This window comes from Fusarium flagelliforme (genome assembly GCF_020744385.1).
Source record: "Fusarium flagelliforme strain FIESC 12 MPI-CAGE-AA-0113 chromosome Unknown B0J16scaffold_1, whole genome shotgun sequence".
Classification (NCBI taxonomy): domain Eukaryota; kingdom Fungi; phylum Ascomycota; class Sordariomycetes; order Hypocreales; family Nectriaceae; genus Fusarium; species Fusarium flagelliforme.
In genome coordinates this window covers 1529344-1547307 of record NW_025763503.1, presented here as the reverse complement: position 1 = coordinate 1547307, position 17964 = coordinate 1529344, and the positions used below count along the sequence as shown (strand labels likewise).

General features: G+C 48.2%; 7 protein-coding genes across 7 annotated transcripts; 5 read left to right on the top strand and 2 right to left on the bottom strand.

The window, feature by feature from the left end:
- Positions 1–1309: 1309 nt before the first annotated feature.
- On the top strand, positions 1310–2157 carry B0J16DRAFT_326808 (uncharacterized protein). Its single transcript, XM_046126046.1, has 3 exons — positions 1310–1459; positions 1520–1670; positions 1744–2157. Exons 1-3 carry the CDS (start codon positions 1422–1424, stop codon positions 1816–1818), a joined length of 264 nt encoding a protein of 87 aa, XP_045988483.1. The 5' UTR covers positions 1310–1421; the 3' UTR covers positions 1819–2157.
- Positions 2158–2870: 713 nt separating this feature from the next.
- On the top strand, positions 2871–4070 carry B0J16DRAFT_277771 (uncharacterized protein). Its single transcript, XM_046123819.1, has 4 exons — positions 2871–2972; positions 3032–3436; positions 3490–3771; positions 3826–4070. The coding sequence occupies exons 1-4, from the start codon at positions 2948–2950 to the stop codon at positions 4008–4010; spliced, it is 897 nt and encodes a 298-aa protein (XP_045988482.1). The 5' UTR covers positions 2871–2947; the 3' UTR covers positions 4011–4070.
- A 167-nt stretch (positions 4071–4237) lies between these two features.
- Positions 4238–6146, top strand: B0J16DRAFT_7156 (heterokaryon incompatibility protein-domain-containing protein). The gene has a single exon (XM_046134359.1). The coding sequence runs from the start codon at positions 4372–4374 to the stop codon at positions 6130–6132; it is 1761 nt and encodes a 586-aa protein (XP_045988481.1). The 5' UTR covers positions 4238–4371; the 3' UTR covers positions 6133–6146.
- On the bottom strand, positions 6147–6986 carry B0J16DRAFT_7157 (uncharacterized protein). Its single transcript, XM_046134361.1, has one exon. It carries the CDS (start codon positions 6796–6798, stop codon positions 6160–6162), a length of 639 nt encoding a protein of 212 aa, XP_045988480.1. The 5' UTR covers positions 6799–6986; the 3' UTR covers positions 6147–6159.
- Positions 6987–7599: 613 nt separating this feature from the next.
- On the top strand, positions 7600–10449 carry B0J16DRAFT_7165 (uncharacterized protein). The gene is made up of 5 exons (XM_046134362.1): positions 7600–9237; positions 9289–9366; positions 9413–9585; positions 9635–10230; positions 10283–10449. The coding sequence occupies exons 1-5, from the start codon at positions 7782–7784 to the stop codon at positions 10323–10325; spliced, it is 2346 nt and encodes a 781-aa protein (XP_045988479.1). The 5' UTR covers positions 7600–7781; the 3' UTR covers positions 10326–10449.
- A 369-nt stretch (positions 10450–10818) lies between these two features.
- Positions 10819–12270, top strand: B0J16DRAFT_326801 (uncharacterized protein). The gene has a single exon (XM_046126045.1). It carries the CDS (start codon positions 11114–11116, stop codon positions 12218–12220), a length of 1107 nt encoding a protein of 368 aa, XP_045988478.1. The 5' UTR covers positions 10819–11113; the 3' UTR covers positions 12221–12270.
- Positions 12271–12399: 129 nt separating this feature from the next.
- B0J16DRAFT_7145 (uncharacterized protein) lies at positions 12400–15250 on the bottom strand. The gene is made up of 2 exons (XM_046134356.1): positions 13038–15250; positions 12400–12980 (listed from the first exon to the last, which is right to left on the bottom strand). Exons 1-2 carry the CDS (start codon positions 14929–14931, stop codon positions 12580–12582), a joined length of 2295 nt encoding a protein of 764 aa, XP_045988477.1. The 5' UTR covers positions 14932–15250; the 3' UTR covers positions 12400–12579.
- Positions 15251–17964: the final 2714 nt, after the last annotated feature.

Below are 17964 nucleotides of genomic sequence, written 5' to 3'. Positions count from 1 at the left end.
CACAGGCGCCTATCCATTCCCTTTGTTTCCCGCTTTGATTCAAACAGGACCAGAGCCCATGGCACAAAAAAAGCAAGCAAAAAGGATCATACCAGCTACGATCTCTTTCGGGCCCCGTGTTTTCGTTTGCTGGGGCAGTGCATCGCTGACAGAAGGGCCTGCGTAACATTGCACGGAGAGGCAGCATCTAAACAACTCTCAATCAGTCATGGATCACAGTGATCACCACTATTGCACCCTGCGATGGTGGTTATGTTACACCAGCTGTATGCGTAATGATGGCATAACAAAAGAGATCTAAACATGATACACTCCCTTCAATCTACCTCCGAACCTGGGAATTACCCCATTGAGAGAAATATTTCGGAGTCTATGACCAGTTTCCAGTCTTGGCTGTTATGTTATTCTCTCAGGTAGAGTCAAATTGTCAGAAGTTAAAAGCTCGAGCTTAAGCGTGACACAAAAAGTGCATGCGGATGATCATTTCAATATAAACATTCGCATCTTATTTGGCGTTTCGTCTCGTTTTGTTTCGTTTCGTGTAGCTGACCGTTCCTGAAGCTATTGGAGGTGAAGCTACCAGACCTTAAATGCCAAGGTCGCTTGCACCACCAATAGGAAACAAAAGTGCTAACCTTTTCCATCAGCACCAATGCTGCAACATTCAATAGCGTCTTCGATCACGAAGTTCTAAGTTTTAGCTGCTCTTTTAGTCCAGGTCAGAAGACCCTCACTCAACTGTACTCTCTACTACGTGAATCCGTATACATTGTGATGGTGCTATTCAACGGATAAATCATCCCTGTTCACTGTTGTCTATCACGTTCCTTTGATATCCCACAAGTTTCAGAATACACAAACTGCGCACCAACTTTGCGATTGCCTCTCGTAAGCCAAGAGAATATGGTTACACTGTCCTGGGTCTAAAAATCCCGTCTTGGGTCAAACTTGGCAGTTTCGCATACCAAGCCAAGCAAGCCATCTGGGTAATGAGCACACCGAAGGATCAAGAGGTGGAGGTCTCACGCAGAACCTCTTACTCACTAAACTTGGTGGGTATCACAATTAATTAACAAAAAGCAATAGGAAATAAGCATGGGAACATGCAGATGACAGGTCCATGGGTCAAATTTGAGTTACATTTTAGATTAGAGAACCCTCATGAGATCGACATTGGATTCCCACTTACACGGCCCAGCATGGATGACTGATATTGTGGCTCGTGTCAGATGTGGCGGTGCTTAGATGTGGCGCACCCCAGCCTTACCAGTGAGGCAGGAAAGGAGCTTAACGGCGACACATTGACGCATCACCAGCCCAAAGCCATCGATTAAGTCGCATCCAACGATCCATCGCCTCAGCACCCGTAACGGAACCTCGATCGCACAACATCCGCCGAGCTTCTCCTCCAATCGCCCATCATGAAGCCCGTTGTCAGCGCTTTCAACGCGTGGGGATGGTTCGTCATCCAATCCAACTGTCTTCATCCATCATGACAAGGCTAACATGAAGCTTCCAGCACCGTTCTCTCCGTCTTCGCCATGATCATCTTGAGCATTATTGCTGGTCTTTATCGAAGTGGTCACGAGGAGTTTACCGGTGGTGTCAATGACCCTGAGGATGGCAAGGCTGTTGCAAGCACCATCTTCACTGCCGTCCTTGTTTACGCTGTACGTGCTTCCGTCCCAGATTGGTCTCCGAGATCATCTCAACTTCCGACTCGTTTCTAACCTATATCTACAGGCTTTCTTCGTCTTCTGTGGTCTCCAAGGACTCCTCCACGCCCGAGAAAGCCGCCGAGGCGCGATCGCTCTGTAACAAACATATACTATTATCGACGGCGAGTAGAGCACGGCACGACACGGCACGGAACCGGGCGTTCTGGGTATTATTTATCGATTTGAACTTGGGATGGCATTGCATTTGAAAGATGAGCATCACTAGTGCCTGTAGTGAAGGGAGAGCGGACATACGACGATAATCAAGACGCGTGGACTTGACTCAAGGCACGCCATGTACGGGATATTGATTGCTTAGACGGTTCATTCAATTTGCGCTATTAAATCTGGAATTTCGGCTGCACTACGCGATATGCGCAATCTCTGTTATGCTAGATGAACTCAGGTGACCCAACAATGGATATGTTTTGACTTGGTTAATTTCAAGATCAGAAGTAATTATCATCAATGACTCGATGCTCAACATACTAGCTGTAGTTGAGCTTTAGTCAGGTACAGTACCAAACGCGGAATCGTTACGGGTCGCCTATGAGGTATCACAACCGGAATTATGCTCATAGCTGGCTGGTAGTCTCGGCCGGACGTCATGATTTTAGCTGATTTAGTTTACGGACCGGAAAGGTGGGGCCGCTCCGGATGGTGCCGAACGGATAGAAGCCCGTCGATGGCCGTTTTGATGGTTCCATTTGTTTGTGACTTTGTACGTCACAACCGCCTAATCAGAAAGCACATTGAAAGATATATCTTATCAACGTACATGTACTGTACATATGCGCGCCCCTCTTTTTGACGGTAGGTATCGTCATATTCGCGTGGATAAATCGAAATTCACTAGAAGCCTGGCGAGCATCAACCGTCATGGCTCATGGTTTCCGGTCATGATGATTGGCTCTTTAGCTCATTTTTTTGACGCGGCATCAGAGAGGAGCTCTCGTATCACGATGGAGAAGACCACCTACTTAAAAAGTAAGAAGCTGTTGGGTCAGCACAGTCGTTGGCCCCGTTAATGTGACGAAGAAGTATCTACAGTACCCTGACTGTAGTGTCGTCATCGATCGATCTTCATCAGGATTCGGATTGAAAGCTCCGTATGTTCGTGCGCGCGGCAGGTATTAAACAGAGAATGGTCCTGTAGATTTCTGGAAGAAGCTGTTTTTTCTTTTTCAATCTTCAAAGTTTGCTGTAGATTGACCAATACATCACTCGAAATGACGACTCAGAACTTCAAGAACGGTAGAGCTTCCCAGTCATGATACCTCAGCTCACTGGCACGATAACTAACTGAGAATCAGAAAAGGACATTCCTGTCTCTCACCAGGATTTCCCTGGTACCGAGAGGCAGATGCCTGACCCCAAGGCCACCCGAGACGAGCTCCCTGAGGCCGGTGGTAACTCGCGAACATACCAAGGCTCTGGAAAGCTCAAGGGCAAGAAGGCTTTGATCACCGGAGGTGACAGCGGTATCGGTGCTGCTTCAGCTCTGCTCTTTGGTCGAGAGGGCGTTTCGGATATCACCATTGCCTATCTACCTGAGGAGGAACAGGATGCTCAAGATACCAAGAAGCAGGTTGAGGGTGAGGGAGCCAAGGTTCACCTCATCGCTCTCGACCTCTCCAAGCAGGAGAACTGCAAGAAGCTAGTCGATTTTGCTATCGAGAAGATGAACGGAATCGATATCCTCTTCAACAACGCTGCTTGTAAGTTGACATGACAGGATTTGTCTTATTATGTAGTGACTAACAAGGAACAGATCAAATGGTTGTCAAGGACATCAAGGACCTTCCCGAGGAGCAATGGCTTCACACTTTCAACATCAACATGCACTCCTTCTTCTACATCTCCAAATACTCTCTACCGCACATGAAGACCGGCGCCACCATCATCAACAACGCCTCTATCAACGCCTATATCGGCCGTCCCGATCTCCTCGACTATACCTCCACCAAGGGTGCTATTATCTCCTTCACCCGAGGTCTCAGCAACCAGTATGTTAGCAAGGGCATCCGTGTCAACGCTGTTGCTCCTGGACCTGGTATGTTCCCCATGCTTTCAACCATTTGGTAGTCATGTCACTAACAATGCACAGTCTGGACTCCTCTCATTCCCGCCACGATGGACGACGAGGCGCAAAAGAACTTCACAGCCCCCATGGGACGACCTGCTCAGCCTTCAGAGATCGCTACATGCGTGGTCTTCCTCGCGTCAAGCGACAGTTCGTGTGTTAGTGGACAGACCATCCACTGCAATGGCGGTACCATTGTCAACGGTTAAGTTATGACGAAAAGCTGTAATGATTAAGTTACGAGATTAGTATGATATATTAATTAAGACACCAAAATTATTCTTACTAGACTTTCTCACCTACTTCTGCTGTATATACTTGAAATGTTGTAGATTCACAGTGCTTATTCCATCTATTAACACTGTTTCCGAAGTCTTAGTTCGATATGAACTAACTTGGAGTCTTTAGCTTACCAATGTATTTACACATTGTAAAACTTCCAACATGACCAGCTTGAAATAAGTTACTCACGACTCCTGGCTCGAGAAACCTCATGGCTTCGCCCTTAGCCAAGTCTCATTGAAAAAAAAATCGAAGCGACCGCTGCTCAATCTTACACTGTCCCTCATAATGAGACTCATCAACACAGAAACGCTAGAGCTAGAGTTCTACCCCGGAGGATCGCGTCGATATGCAATTCTATCTCACGTCTGGGGCAACGATGAGGTCACTTTTCAAGACATGATCGCAGGTGGCTCTGCAGAGGCGCTTGGACTCGACCGATACAGCAAGTTGCGAGAGAGCTGTAAGCTGGCACGCTCACTGAAGCTGGACTACCTGTGGATAGACACTTGCTGCATCGACAAGAGCAGCAGTGCTGAGTTGTCAGAAGCCATCAACTCCATGTTCCGTTGGTATGCTGAATCAACGCTCTGTATCGCTTTTCTCCAAGATGTTCCGCCATCAGAATCCGAAGAAGAGAAAAAGAAGGCGTTCAGGGAAAGTCGCTGGTTTACAAGAGGTTGGACACTACAAGAGCTGATCGCACCTGGGAAAATCATCTTTTACGGACAAGACTGGGAACCTATGGGGACCAGGTCAGAACTCAAAGACGATATCAAGCTTGTCACCGGAATCAACGAGGAGTTACTCGATGCGACGCATCATATGATGGAGAGTAAGCAGAGACAATTGGGTCAGTATTCGGTTGCTGAGAAGATGTATTGGGCTGCTGGGAGAGAAACAACAAGGCCTGAGGATATTGCTTATTGCCTGCTGGGTATATTTGATATTAATATGCCTCTACTCTATGGTGAGGGTCAGATCAAAGCTTTCAAGCGGTTACAGGAGGAGATTATCAAGTCTACCGACGATGAATCCATATATGCCTGGCGACAGCCTCGATATCGAGTCGAGGGAAAGACGTACTGGAGTCTACTTGCGAATAGTCCTTCGGCTTTTGATATTGATCATACTTCAAAGGATCTAAATGGCTTGATGCCTAACAAGTCAAAATATTTGTCCTCGCGCTCAGGAGTATCAACATCAATGACGAATCGCGGACTGGAGCTTGAGCTTTCCTTGACGCCCTTTCCCATCGATAAGTCGGGAAGCATCTTCCTAGCCTTTTTGAACTGCGAATTCCGCCGAGGTCAAACGTCCATTAATCCAGCCATATTGCTTCAAAGAGCAGCATGGGACAAAGATTCCCATTTTGTACGCATTCGACCGGATATACTTGCGCTGTCCATGATGAACAGCATCATTCTTCCTGACGAACTCATAAATATGATGAGGGGTGGTCAAACTCTCATCTTGAAAGAGGCCATCCCTCGAAAAATCTTTGTACCACACAGTACGCCTGATTTGAGGTACTTGAAAGGGGTCATATTTCGTCCGGAAATCAACGGTCTTCAGAGAGAGAGTAAAATGGTGGTTCGGGTGCGCTCTCGGTCACCTACATGGCAGTACTTTGTCGATACCCGCAAAGGGCCATCGCAAACCCCAGAATCCTATGAGATCAACTTTGATCTGGCACCCGGACCATCGCTTGGCTCATTGCAGGAACCTGTCGTTCTTGGAGTGTTGGAACTCGACTTGGGCAACGCCGACTCTAAACAATGTTTAGTGATAGGGTTAGAGCCTCTGTTGCCGAATCCTTTCCGAACGACACCTCTTTACTTCCTGCCGTGGTATGCATTCGAAGAACAGTCGTGGATTGCAAGGCAGGATTTTACAAGGGTTATAGATAAGGCGCAGAGAAGGCATGAGTGGATGGTGCCGGACTTGATAAGAGCCAGGATCGGGATCGAGAGCAGATATTCAAGCTTGTTTTATAGTCTGACTCTAGAGATTGAGAGTAAGAGGAAGAGTGTCTCCTGGTTTCAATAATGATAATTCAGTTGGAAATACCTGAAGCTACGGTGTGGTAACTAAGGTCATCTCAAGCTTGGTATGCACTGACTCTGGTACATCGTAAAGCCTCTCCTCGAATACCAGACCCAGCGCCATGAGCTCCTCGCTGGTAATATCAGGTCGCTCGTTGATCATTCTCTTCAACTCACGTGCCTTGTCCGTGACATCTTCAATCTCCGCAATCCACTCGTTCGCCCATTGCTCACTCAGAACTCCCGGGATACCGATCTGGATACTTCTATACGGCAGCACTTCCAGCTTCGGTGTCCGCTCAGGATCCCACTGAATTCTCACATCGCTCGACTTCTCACGTTTCTCCTCTGGGTTGTGCCTTTGTGCATGGCTTGATAGCACGCCTCTTTCGAGAAGATTGATGAAGTGCTCATGCTTCATACGAAGGGCGAGAATGCGGGATTGGCCAGGGTCTTTGAATGAGTAGCCTGCACGATACATCATCCAGGCCCAACTAGGCTTTATCCAGGTCATGCGACCTGGTTTGAAATCTGGTGATGCATTGAGCTTTTGTGTTTCTACAGCGGCTTTGGCGATGGATTGTTTGTAGGCTTGGTAGACTGTTATCGTAGCATCGTTGTAGTGAGCTCGGATTTGACGATAAGGTACGGAAGGTGGTGCAGTTGTCATAATGAGATGAAACGGTAGCAGTAATGGGTTGGTTTTGATAGTAGATATCCTGCTTCAAATCAGTAGTAGAACCTTATTTATTTATGCACTCGAGGTCGGGAAGCTTCATGTGCCTGGGGGTGATGAGTCTTTCGGCGAGGGTATTGGTGGTGGCTCAGACCAGCTCAGCTCCGTTGGCATAAGGAATTAGTTAAAACGAAACCATATCTAATCCATTCACTAAGAGAGGACTAGAATTTGGCCAAATCGCGGTTGAAACCGGTACAGTCTAACAGTTGGATACATGCTTTGATAACGTCTGAGTATGCAGGTGTAGATATTGGGTTGCCAGATTTCATGGCTTGGATCAGGCCGTGTTATCGTGAGATGGATCTGCTACTGATCTGGTAATAGATGCTCAGGCACTATTCTCAGGGAGCACACCCACTGTAACAGTGGCGACGTCACAACTAAAGACCCCTTGTAAATAGGTGCAACTTGACCAACTTGGCAGGACCGTTTTCCCCGCTTCACCAACAAGCGCAAGTGCCGCCTGACCCAAAAAGCTGACGGGAGCTGCAGGTAGAAAGATGGAGAAGGAGGGGTCCTGCCATGTGCCGTTGGGAGGCATCCATCCATATCTGAGATTCGTCAGAGGCAAAAGGTAAAGCTCCAAAAGTCAGACAAAAGGCATTTTAAAACGCTGACCCAACAACCTCGCCAAGTAAATAATAAACTACGGGTACCTATCTTTGGATTATTTGGCGACCCTACTCAATATCTCCGAAATCACCTAAGCTTCTTCCAACATCTAACCTAAATTGCGACGATCCACTGTTGTCCCATCTCATCAGGTAGCTAGCTTAGCCACGATACCTATAGCTTGCGCCTTCAGCCTTTGTAGGACAGCGGATGGGTACTCTTCTCCGTCTCACATTCTTCGCCATAATAACTTCGATCCCCTAAACCTTCTTACTTCACCACCAAACCCCCGAAACCTTTGTATGTCTCCGCCGGAGCAATCTACATCTTCGTCCGGCCAGCCTGTCTTAGAAGAGACGCTGTCTAGCAAGCCTGATGTTGAGGTAACGTCTGCTCAGCACCCTACGACAGGGAAGTCCGACACCGCAGACAACGACGATGGCCCGAAAATAGAGGTTGATACTGGGAAGGAGGAGAATCTGATTGATTTTGGCGACCAGCCGTCCAACGTTCAGTCGCGCGAGGACGATGCTGATGCCGCCGAGGAAGCGCCTTCAGAGACGGCCAAGGGAAAGCAAGCAGCTGATGACCAGCAAGCTTCGAACGGTCCTTCCAACACCCGCGCCTCAGCAGCATCCAGAATTAAGCCTATTACGTTGCCCCCGTCGAACGATACCACGACTCAATACCTCACCGCCGAACCATCCACGTATGTTGACCCCACGCCTGCGACCCCAACAACCTCGCAGCCACCTTCGCGAACACCTTCAAATGCTGCACGCTCCCACATCTCTAGAGATGTCTCTCCGTCCAAATCAGACGCCGAATATGATGAAAGACGATACATAAGCGAAGATGAGCAGGAAGGCGGTTCTCGGTCAGAGATCCAGAGTATTATGGAACAGTTCAGCGAGTTTGGCGGCGGCCCTGGCGAGGAAGAAGTCATGAGCCCTAGGCTGGAGATTGCATCGCCTATGCTAGGACATCCCGTTCAGCATCCTCCCCGTAAATCGAGCCTTGAGCCTCTTGCGCCAACACTATCGAACCAGCTTCAGAGTCTAAGCATTTCGACAAGTTCACCTCCTGCTGAAACACCAAATGATTCTGCTATCGAGGATCTCGGACCACCTGTTCCTCCCAAGGACGGTGTACATGGCACGCCTCCACGGCCTAAAGCGGAACGGACCATGAGCGTTGCTTCGCCCAGTTCACCAGCGCAGTCCCATCGGCCCCCTCCTCCTGAGCCCGAACCAGAACCTACTCAGCCTTTCGACTTTCACAGATTCCTGGAGCAGTTGCGAAACAAGAAGGCAGACCCCGTGGCAAGGTACCTCAAGTCTTTCCTTTCGGAATTTGGCAAGCGGCAATGGATGGTCCATGAGCAGGTTAAGATCATTGGAGATTTCCTAGCTTTCATTGCCAATAAAATGGCACTGTGCGAGGTCTGGAGGGATGCTTCCGATGCCGAATTTGATAATGCTCGCGAGGGAATGGAAAAGTTAGTCATGAACAGGCTGTATACGCAGACATTTTCGCCTGCAATCCAACCTCCCAAACCGATCCCTGGGGCCAAGCCAAAGCGAAAGGGCGGGGATGTTCCTCTTGGTCCTGGTCGACGAGGTCAGCATCAGGAAGATGTTGAAAGGGATGATATTGTTAGGCAGAAAATGAACATCTATGGCTGGGTGAGGGAAGAACATTTGGACATTCCCCCTGTTGGCGAAAGTGGACGTCGATTCTTGAAGCTGGCCCAACAAGGTCAGAAACCCCCACGATTCTCAAAACTGACATGTACTGACTGGATTATAGAGCTTCTCAAAATCAAGTCATACAGGGCACCGCGGGACAAGATCATATGTGTCTTGAACTGTTGTAAGGTGATCTTTGGTAAGGCGATCCTAGTATCCGATGGTTTGCATACTAACAACAATAGGTTTACTAAAACATAACAAGTCTGATTCCTCAGCTGACTCCTTCATGCCCCTTCTTATCTATGTTGTTCTGCAATCAAATCCAGAGCATCTTGTGTCTAATGTGCAGTATATTCTACGCTTCAGAAACCAGGAAAAGCTTGGGGGTGAAGCAGGCTATTACTTATCCTCATTGGTATGTTTTGTTGAACCAGAAAAGCGGAAATCCTCTAACACTATTCTAGATGGGTGCTGTACAGTTCATTGAGAATATGGATCGAACTACGTTGACCATCACTGATGAGGAATTTGAAAGGCATGTAGAAGAGGCCGTCTCAGCAATTGCTGAAAAGCATGCTCAATCACCACGAGTCACTCAGCAGCCAGTCTTCAACGAGAAGTCAGGGCCTCCTCCGGGAGAGTCATCAGCCCGCCCCTCTCTTGATGGACCACGCCGTTCAACATCGAACGACGACTACTCGGGCGAAGAGAAGGCTGCTATCACTGGCCTTCTCAAGACCATACAGAGACCGCTATCTAGTATAGGAAGAATGTTCTCTGACGAGCCCGGTCCGTCTCTGGGAGGTCCTAGCAGCGCACCTCGGACTCCAGCACCGCAGGAGCGCCAGAATCTTGAGGAGCCTCTCGAACCCCAGCAGCTGCCATCCAGGCAGGTGCTCTCTGCAGAAGAGGCTGCCGCGCGACAAGCTAGTGCCGAAGTGGCGGAAGCTCAAAGGCTCTCTCGCGCGGAGCATGCAAATGTCGTTGAAACACTGGCTGGCATGTTCCCTGATCTAGACAAGGAGGTCATTAGCGATGTGGTTTACGAGAAGGAGGGCAGGTGAGTGATATGAGAGCCTGTGGTTTGATCTTGTGCTAACAGTTCTTTGCAGAGTCGGACTGGCTGTTGACGCATGCCTCGCTCTTTCAACATGAGTCAAATGGCAACATAGCAACCAATCTGTTTTCGGCCCCTATTGTCCTTGTCGATACTGTAGAGGCTTGATGCATCGCGGTGCGATTTTAGGTTTAACATACATATCCCAAGACTCTCATCATGAGCCAGGGAAGATAGAAATACCAATATTCCTTATATTTGAGCCATTGAATATTGCAACAACATGTAAAGCAAGGTTTTGTCCGGCAATCTTGCGAACTTTCCAGCAACAGCCCCCATCTCGATATGCATACTACTCTGCAGCTCCAATGCCTTGACCCTGTCGATCACATTCGATCAGATTTGGTGGCAGAGCCTTACATGCTTCCGACATCGGTAGAATCGGTTCCCTATGTGTCAGATGATATAATCACTTTTTGCGCTTGTCAACTACATCATGAGAGTTTCTTGTTCCATCCGCAAAATACGCTTCGACTTTTATATTGGAAGGTAAATAATTCGCCTGCATAGTGATATTTTACCTAATCTGCCATTGGATTTCAGAATGCCATTTTACCTACTTTTCTTTCTTCTAAGAAGCATCTGCTGTGCTATCATAAGACAGTCATCGATCTCGGCCATATCAGAAGCACGGCCTCCATCTATCTAGCAACTTTGACTCAGGCCGTACACTTTCAACTTGCATGATCCTTGCCACTGAGTCATTTCACCAGTTGGTTGGCTCATGTAAACTAATAATCCGGGAGCTACTTATAGCTGGTTTTCCCCGAAACGGTTGTCTTGAAGAGCAAACAATTCAAGTCGCCATCAAGTCACACTCTTCACCATGCCTCGAAAACTGGTAACAGTCCGCCAAGTCTCGGCCATAACTCCCATCCCAGGCGCCGACCGCATCGAAACAGCCACCGTCGATGGCTGGACATGTGTCGTCTCTACCAACATCTTCAAGCCGGGCGACCGCGGCGTCTACTTTGAGATTGATTCTCTTCTTCCGGCCTCAGATCCGCGATTCGCCAGCTTGGCTCCGAAGATCGTCGGTGTCAACGGCCCCACTCATACACCGGACGTCCGAGTCCGAACTGTTAAGATTCGGGGTGTATTATCGCAGGGTCTTCTCATGTCATTGGATAACTTTCCCGAGATCGTTTCTCGGTTAGGCGGTATCTCAGCTGACAAGCTCCGGGACGTCGGGTTCGAGGATATTCTCAACGTGCGCAAGTATGAAGGACCGGCCACGCCACAAGATTCAAACCTCAGCACGCCTCTACCCGACTTCCCAGAGTTTGTCCCACGGACAGAACAGGAGCGCGTACAGAACCTCCCAGATGTCTTCACCACTCATGGGCCAGAAGTATTCCAGGAGTCGACCAAGATGGACGGATCGTCCATGACAGTATTCTACCTCAACAAATCCAGCCCTCTATCTCGAACACTGCCTGAGGAAATAAGAGACGTCGGCGTAGGAGTATGTTCACGAAATCGGATCCAGATAGAGAACCATCCACGAAGCCAACCTCTTTTCTATGCCACTGCGCGAGCGCTGAGACTTCACGAAACATTAGCCAAAATTGGTCGCAATGTAGCTATCCAGGGCGAGCTATGCGGATCAAGCATCCAAAGCAACTTTGAAGGTTTTGCGAAAGGAGCACATTCCTTTTTCCTCTTTGCAGTATATGATATTGACGAGGAACGATACCTACCACCAAAGGAAGTGCATGAAACGTGGGCACCATTGCTTGGTGTTCAACATGTACCTGTTCATGGATATAAAGCACTGAATGAAGTTGGGTCTGCAGTGGCAGATCTCGTAACCCGTGCTGAAGGCAAGGGTATCAATGGACGAAAGAGAGAGGGTATCGTGTTCAAGCGTGTCGATGGGTTATTCAGCTTCAAAGCGATATCAAACTCGTATCTGCTAAAACATGGAGAGTAGACTGAACTCAAGGGCGGCATAAGGGTAGTGAGTGACCACAGTTTGCATCAAATTTACGAAGGATACCATTTTGAATGTTTGTTTGCAGAGTTAAAAGGTTCTATTGACAAAAATGAATGATGTGATGCGCTTCCGTGGTAAACAAAGTCTTTCGCTGTAAACCTTGAGTACTTCCCAACTCGTCCCCGAAAATATAAAGAAAAGATACCCAGCCCAGATGTAGAGTATCTTTTTGTTTTGTTTTGTACAACCAGCTGTAGATCCCATATAAGAGGACAAGCGTAGGCATTATTTGTACAAGTGTTTTAGACAGATTATGAAATGCGTTATGGATCCGAGTATCAACCGTTGCCAGTTACTCAGAACCCTCTATATCCGCCTCCGTTTCCATATCCGTATGGCTGCTGGGGTTGCTGCTGATAGTAGTTCATGTCCCCAGAGTCGTGGCGTCCTAGTCCTACGGGGCTAGGATCTCGTTGACTCCAGCCTGGAGGCGCGGCATTGCCCATCAAGTTCTGAGAGTCATAGTCCATGTTGGTCAGGTTTCGATTTGTGGGAGGGCTTGAAGACAGGTAGTTAGGTTGGCGGTAACCTGCTTCGGCATCGTGGTACTGATCAGGAGACATGGAATGTTGCGGGCCCTTTTCTTGAGGTGCAGGCATGGAGAACATGGAGATGTTGTTGTTGTCCTTGCGATCGAGAAGGAGGGAGTTGCGAGCATCCAGAGGGGTGAGGGTGTCCATTTCACGCTTGGCTTTCTCTGTAGATTGGGTCAGTAAATGGCTTGTATAGGGCGGCTGATTCCAGAAAGACTTACCCATCTCCTTTCTTCGCTTGCGGTGGGGGTTCTCCTTGACGAGAACATTGATGGCGTTCCAGATGATAAGAATAACCAGGAGACCAGTCAGAGCCGACTGGATAGCGATCAGAACCACTCCGGCAATTGTCTTGCTGTCTTGTGGAATCTTGAGCTCGTGGACAAAGATCAAGATGCAAGCCACTGACAGGACGCGAACGGTTTGGATGGAAATGCCGATGACGTTGCTCGACTTTCGTTCAAAGGGTCGAGTAAAGATGAGCAGTGCGAGCATGATGGACTCCACCACCAGCTGGGCAATGGTTTGGGCAAAGCCGTGGCCATCACCAACAGCAAGAGTGCACCCCTTTGCGAAAAGGTAAACAATGGTGGGGATGAAGATCCACCAGTACTCCTTCTTGTAGGATTCGTAGAATAGAGAGTACTTGACCCAGTACTGCTTGTCGTTGTACAATGCGTCAGCGTTACCCTCAGTGCTCCTGAGCCTCTTGACCGTGGAAAAGATCTTCCAAGTAAACCAGGCCAGAATAGCAGTAAATAGAAAAAGGGTAACACCAGCCAAAGTCTGCGCAAGCCATGAATCACCCACTGTGAATTGGAAGACACAATACAAGACCCAGATACCGTAAAGGACAAGAATCAAGTGTGTGATAGTTCGAGCAATGGATCCCCAGTAATGCTCTCGGAAACCGGCTAGAGACTGAGGGAAGTTACCAAAAAGAGCCCAGAACTCGAGGATAGCCTTGACGAGGAGAATGCCGACGATGATGACTGCGATGATGATAGCGACAATCAGAAGAACCATCATGAAAGTGTTGGATTTGGGGACACTGTATTGTTGAACAAAGGCCGAGATACCAGAAACAGAAAGGGTCTGACCCTGAGCAGCTGATGAGGCATCAGCTTCTGTTGCATTATCCATTGAGGTCTCAACACCGCGGATGGCGAGGTTGGCCAGTGACTCGAAAGTGTTGAAGGCGCGCTTGACCTTGTAGGAGTGGTCCTCGGGAGTGCTGGTAGAGTTATCGGAGAAGACAAGAGTAGCATTCCTAAGGAGGTCGAAGCTGTCGTTGGTGAGATCACCTCCAGTCGAGTTACGCATGCTGTCAATGGACCGTTGGAGAGATCCCCAGGGAATCATACCCGCAGAGAAACCGAAGTTCTTGACAAAGCTGCGATACACGGGAGGGTAGTCCACGGAAAGCATACCGTTCATGGCCATGCCCTGAAACCAACCAAGAGTTTGGGCAAAGCTTGGACTGGGAGCACCGCCAGCATTTCCAGCGCCTGCAGTTCCACTCAGGGTAGATGAAGCAGCAGAAGCACCCGAGACAAGGAGAGCAGCACCAACAACACCAACAGAGACGTAAGTGACAGCGGGGACCGAAGCAGTCTTGCCATTGTTAACCTGAGTTTGGAAACACGCGACCTGTTTGTCAGGGTCGTCGACGGTCACCAGTCTGAGGGTTGCTTGAGCCGAGATGTCGGGAACCTGGAAGGCGATGGCAGGAACTTGGTTGGCCCATTCCGGCTTAATATCCTGGCTACCTTGGGCGGCAAAGTGTGTGTTGGGAAGTGGACAAAGCTGGGGAATGGGAGTATCGGAGCTGCAAGGGTTGATAGAGTTCTCATAAACCTTGCGGCCGTATGCGTTTACCTCAAGAATAGCAGAAACGTTCTGCTCCTTGTCGCTGGTACCAGAAACATCGAAAGTAACGACCTGCTTGTCATTGTCGTAGCTGATGTCGAGCTTCTCGATCCTGATGCCAGGATCCGAACCACAGTCGGTGACGCCAGATGTCCTGAGAATGCTGTCACCCAGAACTCCAGTGACGAGAGTCGCGGCCGTCATGGCCACCTTCCAGGCGCTCCAGTTGGAGTGAAGTCGAGTCATTTTGAATGTATGTCGTGCAAGGTAATACTACAGAAATACGGGAAATTCGTGGCTCGTTCGAAATTGATCGAGGATTCGGCTTCGGGAAGTTGATATCGTGATAAATTGCTGATATATCCAAAGAAAGTTGGGATATCAAGTAGGAAAGATCAAGGAATAGTTGGAAAGTCGTTTATAAGAGAAGGACCTTAAGGAATGGTATCAAAGAGACGATGTATGGAAAAAGATATGAAAGGTGATTTAGAAAGAGAAACAAGGAATGTCTGAGATCAAGAAGATATCTCAAAGGTGATCGGCAAGCAGTGCAAGCACGCGCACAAAAGATGGCCGAGGGTCAACCTGGAAAGAATAGAAGATGAAGGGCAACGAATTGCCTTGGAACCCGTGAATGTCCAACGTGCCGGCGTCAAAGTCGTTCGTGGGTGTCGTTTCGTGAGACAAGAGTCTCTTGTTTTCGATGACGGAAGAAGTCGTCGTTTGAGCTGAGCTCAGTCTAAGTTAGAGTTGTGTGTCTATGTGACGCTGAAATGAGAGGCTAGTAGTCGACAATGCCGCAAAGGAAGCAGCATGTCCTGTCCTTTCTTGGACAACAAAATCAAATGATAAGTCGATGAGAGAGTGTGCGAGAGTTGGAAAGAATCAAAATCGAAAACGCTTATGATGTTTTACTCGAGACAAATGTAACAAATAGAGACGATGGAAGAGAGGAGGAGGGAGGGAGAAAAGAGAAAGCGCAGAATAGGAATAAGATAAGCAATAGCAATACCCAGCTTCGAAAAAAGAGGAGAAATTGCCCGAGAGGAGAAAAGATGGACGAGACGAGCAAGGAAGCCAAGGAGATGCAAGGTTTGCAGTGGATGAGAAGGGGGTGAAGAGGTTGTAGAGACGCCCGGGGCCACCTGCCTCCAGGCCTCCGGGACGGGTTTTGCGGGAGAAGGAGCAAGTCAGGAACTCTCCCAGAGCCTCACACCTGGAGTCTCTCCAACCACAAGGTCTGCAGGGTCCCCCTTCCAAGAACCCGAATGACAATTCTGAATGGATGAACCATCGAACCATCCACCAAAAAAGTCTTGGTCTTGGGTCTTGAACTTGAACCCCTGAGACGCCAAACCCCGATCCCTGACGCGTCTTCATCAGGGGGCCGAGACATGTTAGTGGTTCGCTGAAGGATGCAAGGGCCATTTTCAGTGGACCGGGCATTTTCAGCGGTATCGCCTCTGCCAATCACGGACGCTAGACTAAGACCTGGCTTGTTCCTGCAGGGGTTTCCCTCGCGGGAGGCTGACCAGTCAAGCCAAGGCAGGCCAAGCTAAAATCAACCCCAGCTTCTTCTGAAACCGACCAACCAGGCCAGTTCCAGTCCAAAGATCAAGGACAGGACGGAAGCATGACTTGATTGAGTGAAGAATGCGTGTCGATGTGTTTGCATTAGGTATGAAGATATCATCGTGAGTTTGTTTTGGAAAGAAACATTTTCTTTTGGGCATCAGTTTGGTTATATCTGTTTGCCTCTGTTGACTGAGACAATACTACTAATAATAAACTTAGTCTTACTCCACCGTTGCAAGCCTCCTTTCTAAAGAGATTTACAGATCCATATGCCGTACATAGTAATATCCAACTTATACACTACACAAAATACTACTTCCGATCTATAAACCTTTTCCAAACGCTTGCTAACAAGATGAAGATCGATCTTTTCCAACAACTCTGCACTAAATGGATACACAGTGGAACTGCAATAATTTCCCCCAGCCAGGTCCCATGTCCAAGCTTCCATTCTCGTCCTCACTCTTCACAAGGAGCAGACCCGTATCGAGTCAATAAATTAACGATCCATCGCTTACTTTATTATCCGTATGCTCAAATCTGCAGGTGGTACTTTGCCCAGCCTACAGAGTACATAGTACCTGGCATCATAGGTAGATAGCCTAATACACATCATGTCCCAGGTCTGCATCTGTCCTGTTTTATGTCATGTGTCGACTAACTCCCACTCTGTAACTCAGCGTCACAAGATCCAAAACTTGGCCGTGTCATAAAGTCTTGTTACTGACTCAATTGGATCTTCACCACTAAAATCCGAAGTCCACAGACGGCTTCACTTTAGCATGGAAGCACTGACTGGAGATGATCTCGCAGAATCAAGACCCCAGCGCCACCACCGTCTTGGCCGCCAGCATTTAATTATCTCAGATCTTATTATTAACTTATACTCCGAACCATGCGTAGATACTAATCAACGTACTCTATACCGTATCTATACTTGTTCTGCTCTAATATTCCATACATAGAAACAAACGTCCCGATCGTTCAATACCGCCTATCAATTGTCCACGAGACCAGTCAATTGCAAATCTCGGTAATCCACTCTATCCTAGCCACCAACAGAGAATCCCTGGTCGATTGTAGTTGCTTGCTTACCTTGGCCTGGCACAGTTCCATTAAGAGGAAATTACACAGATCAACCTAGATAAAGGGTTCATGCTCATTAACCAACACTAAAAGCACATAAACTTCATCTCGCAAATCTGACAATTTTACATCCCACGAGACCGTTGAACAATCAAAGCAATTAATACAAAACCCGTACTGCATTGTCTACAATATCATGTCTAATTGCCGCGGTATTATTCCCCACTGCTTCGCTGTTCTGGATCCATCTTCCTCCAAGCCCCTTTTGCTGCCAAAAGCTTAGCTTAACCCATCCTTGGATGGTCCCATCCATAGTCATGTATCCCCTGCTAACAGCAGACTACTTGACCCAGGGACTCGTAATCACTTTGCACACGCGTTAGGCGGCCTCCGCTGAGCCTCTCAAATACTGTCCAAAAGAACCGGTTTGCAGTTGTGTCTTTGGTATATTTAGAAATGCCAAGGTGCAGATCAAAGAGTCTAGAAGACATTATTCCTTCATAAAGTACCCGAAGCGCCATATCCTGCCTTTCCGGATCCCTTCTCCAAGGTCTTCACCCTAGAATCCTTCAATATCAAACGCTCCACACCGAATATCGCATCGTCCACCCAGCTCCG

What these genes read in the sequence shown, in the direction of transcription:
- B0J16DRAFT_277771 (XM_046123819.1), top strand. Translation starts at nt 2,948, where the DNA reads ATGACGACTCAGAACTTCAAGAACG. An exon ending in CCTCTTCAACAACGCTGCTT is followed by an intron (nt 3,437 to 3,489) that starts GTAAGTTGACAT and finishes AACAAGGAACAG; the next exon opens with ATCAAATGGTTGTCAAGGAC. An exon ending in CGCTGTTGCTCCTGGACCTG is followed by an intron (nt 3,772 to 3,825) that starts GTATGTTCCCCA and finishes AACAATGCACAG; the next exon opens with TCTGGACTCCTCTCATTCCC.
- B0J16DRAFT_326808 (XM_046126046.1), top strand. Translation starts at nt 1,422, where the DNA reads ATGAAGCCCGTTGTCAGCGCTTTCAACGCGTGGGGATG. An exon ending in GCTTTCAACGCGTGGGGATG is followed by an intron (nt 1,460 to 1,519) that starts GTTCGTCATCCA and finishes TGAAGCTTCCAG; the next exon opens with CACCGTTCTCTCCGTCTTCG. An exon ending in CTGCCGTCCTTGTTTACGCT is followed by an intron (nt 1,671 to 1,743) that starts GTACGTGCTTCC and finishes CTATATCTACAG; the next exon opens with GCTTTCTTCGTCTTCTGTGG.
- B0J16DRAFT_7145 (XM_046134356.1), bottom strand. Translation starts at nt 14,931, where the DNA reads ATGACTCGACTTCACTCCAACTGGAGCGCCTGGAAGGTGGCCATGACG. An exon ending in CAAGCGAAGAAAGGAGATGG is followed by an intron (nt 12,981 to 13,037) that starts GTAAGTCTTTCT and finishes CCCAATCTACAG; the next exon opens with AGAAAGCCAAGCGTGAAATG.
- B0J16DRAFT_7165 (XM_046134362.1), top strand. Translation starts at nt 7,782, where the DNA reads ATGTCTCCGCCGGAGCAATCTACATCTTCGTCCGGCCAGCCTGTCTTA. An exon ending in CTTGAAGCTGGCCCAACAAG is followed by an intron (nt 9,238 to 9,288) that starts GTCAGAAACCCC and finishes ACTGGATTATAG; the next exon opens with AGCTTCTCAAAATCAAGTCA. An exon ending in GCTATTACTTATCCTCATTG is followed by an intron (nt 9,586 to 9,634) that starts GTATGTTTTGTT and finishes ACACTATTCTAG; the next exon opens with ATGGGTGCTGTACAGTTCAT.
- B0J16DRAFT_7157 (XM_046134361.1), bottom strand. Translation starts at nt 6,798, where the DNA reads ATGACAACTGCACCACCTTCCGTACCTTATCGTCAAATCCGAGCTCAC.
- B0J16DRAFT_7156 (XM_046134359.1), top strand. Translation starts at nt 4,372, where the DNA reads ATGAGACTCATCAACACAGAAACGCTAGAGCTAGAGTTCTACCCCGGA.
- B0J16DRAFT_326801 (XM_046126045.1), top strand. Translation starts at nt 11,114, where the DNA reads ATGCCTCGAAAACTGGTAACAGTCCGCCAAGTCTCGGCCATAACTCCC.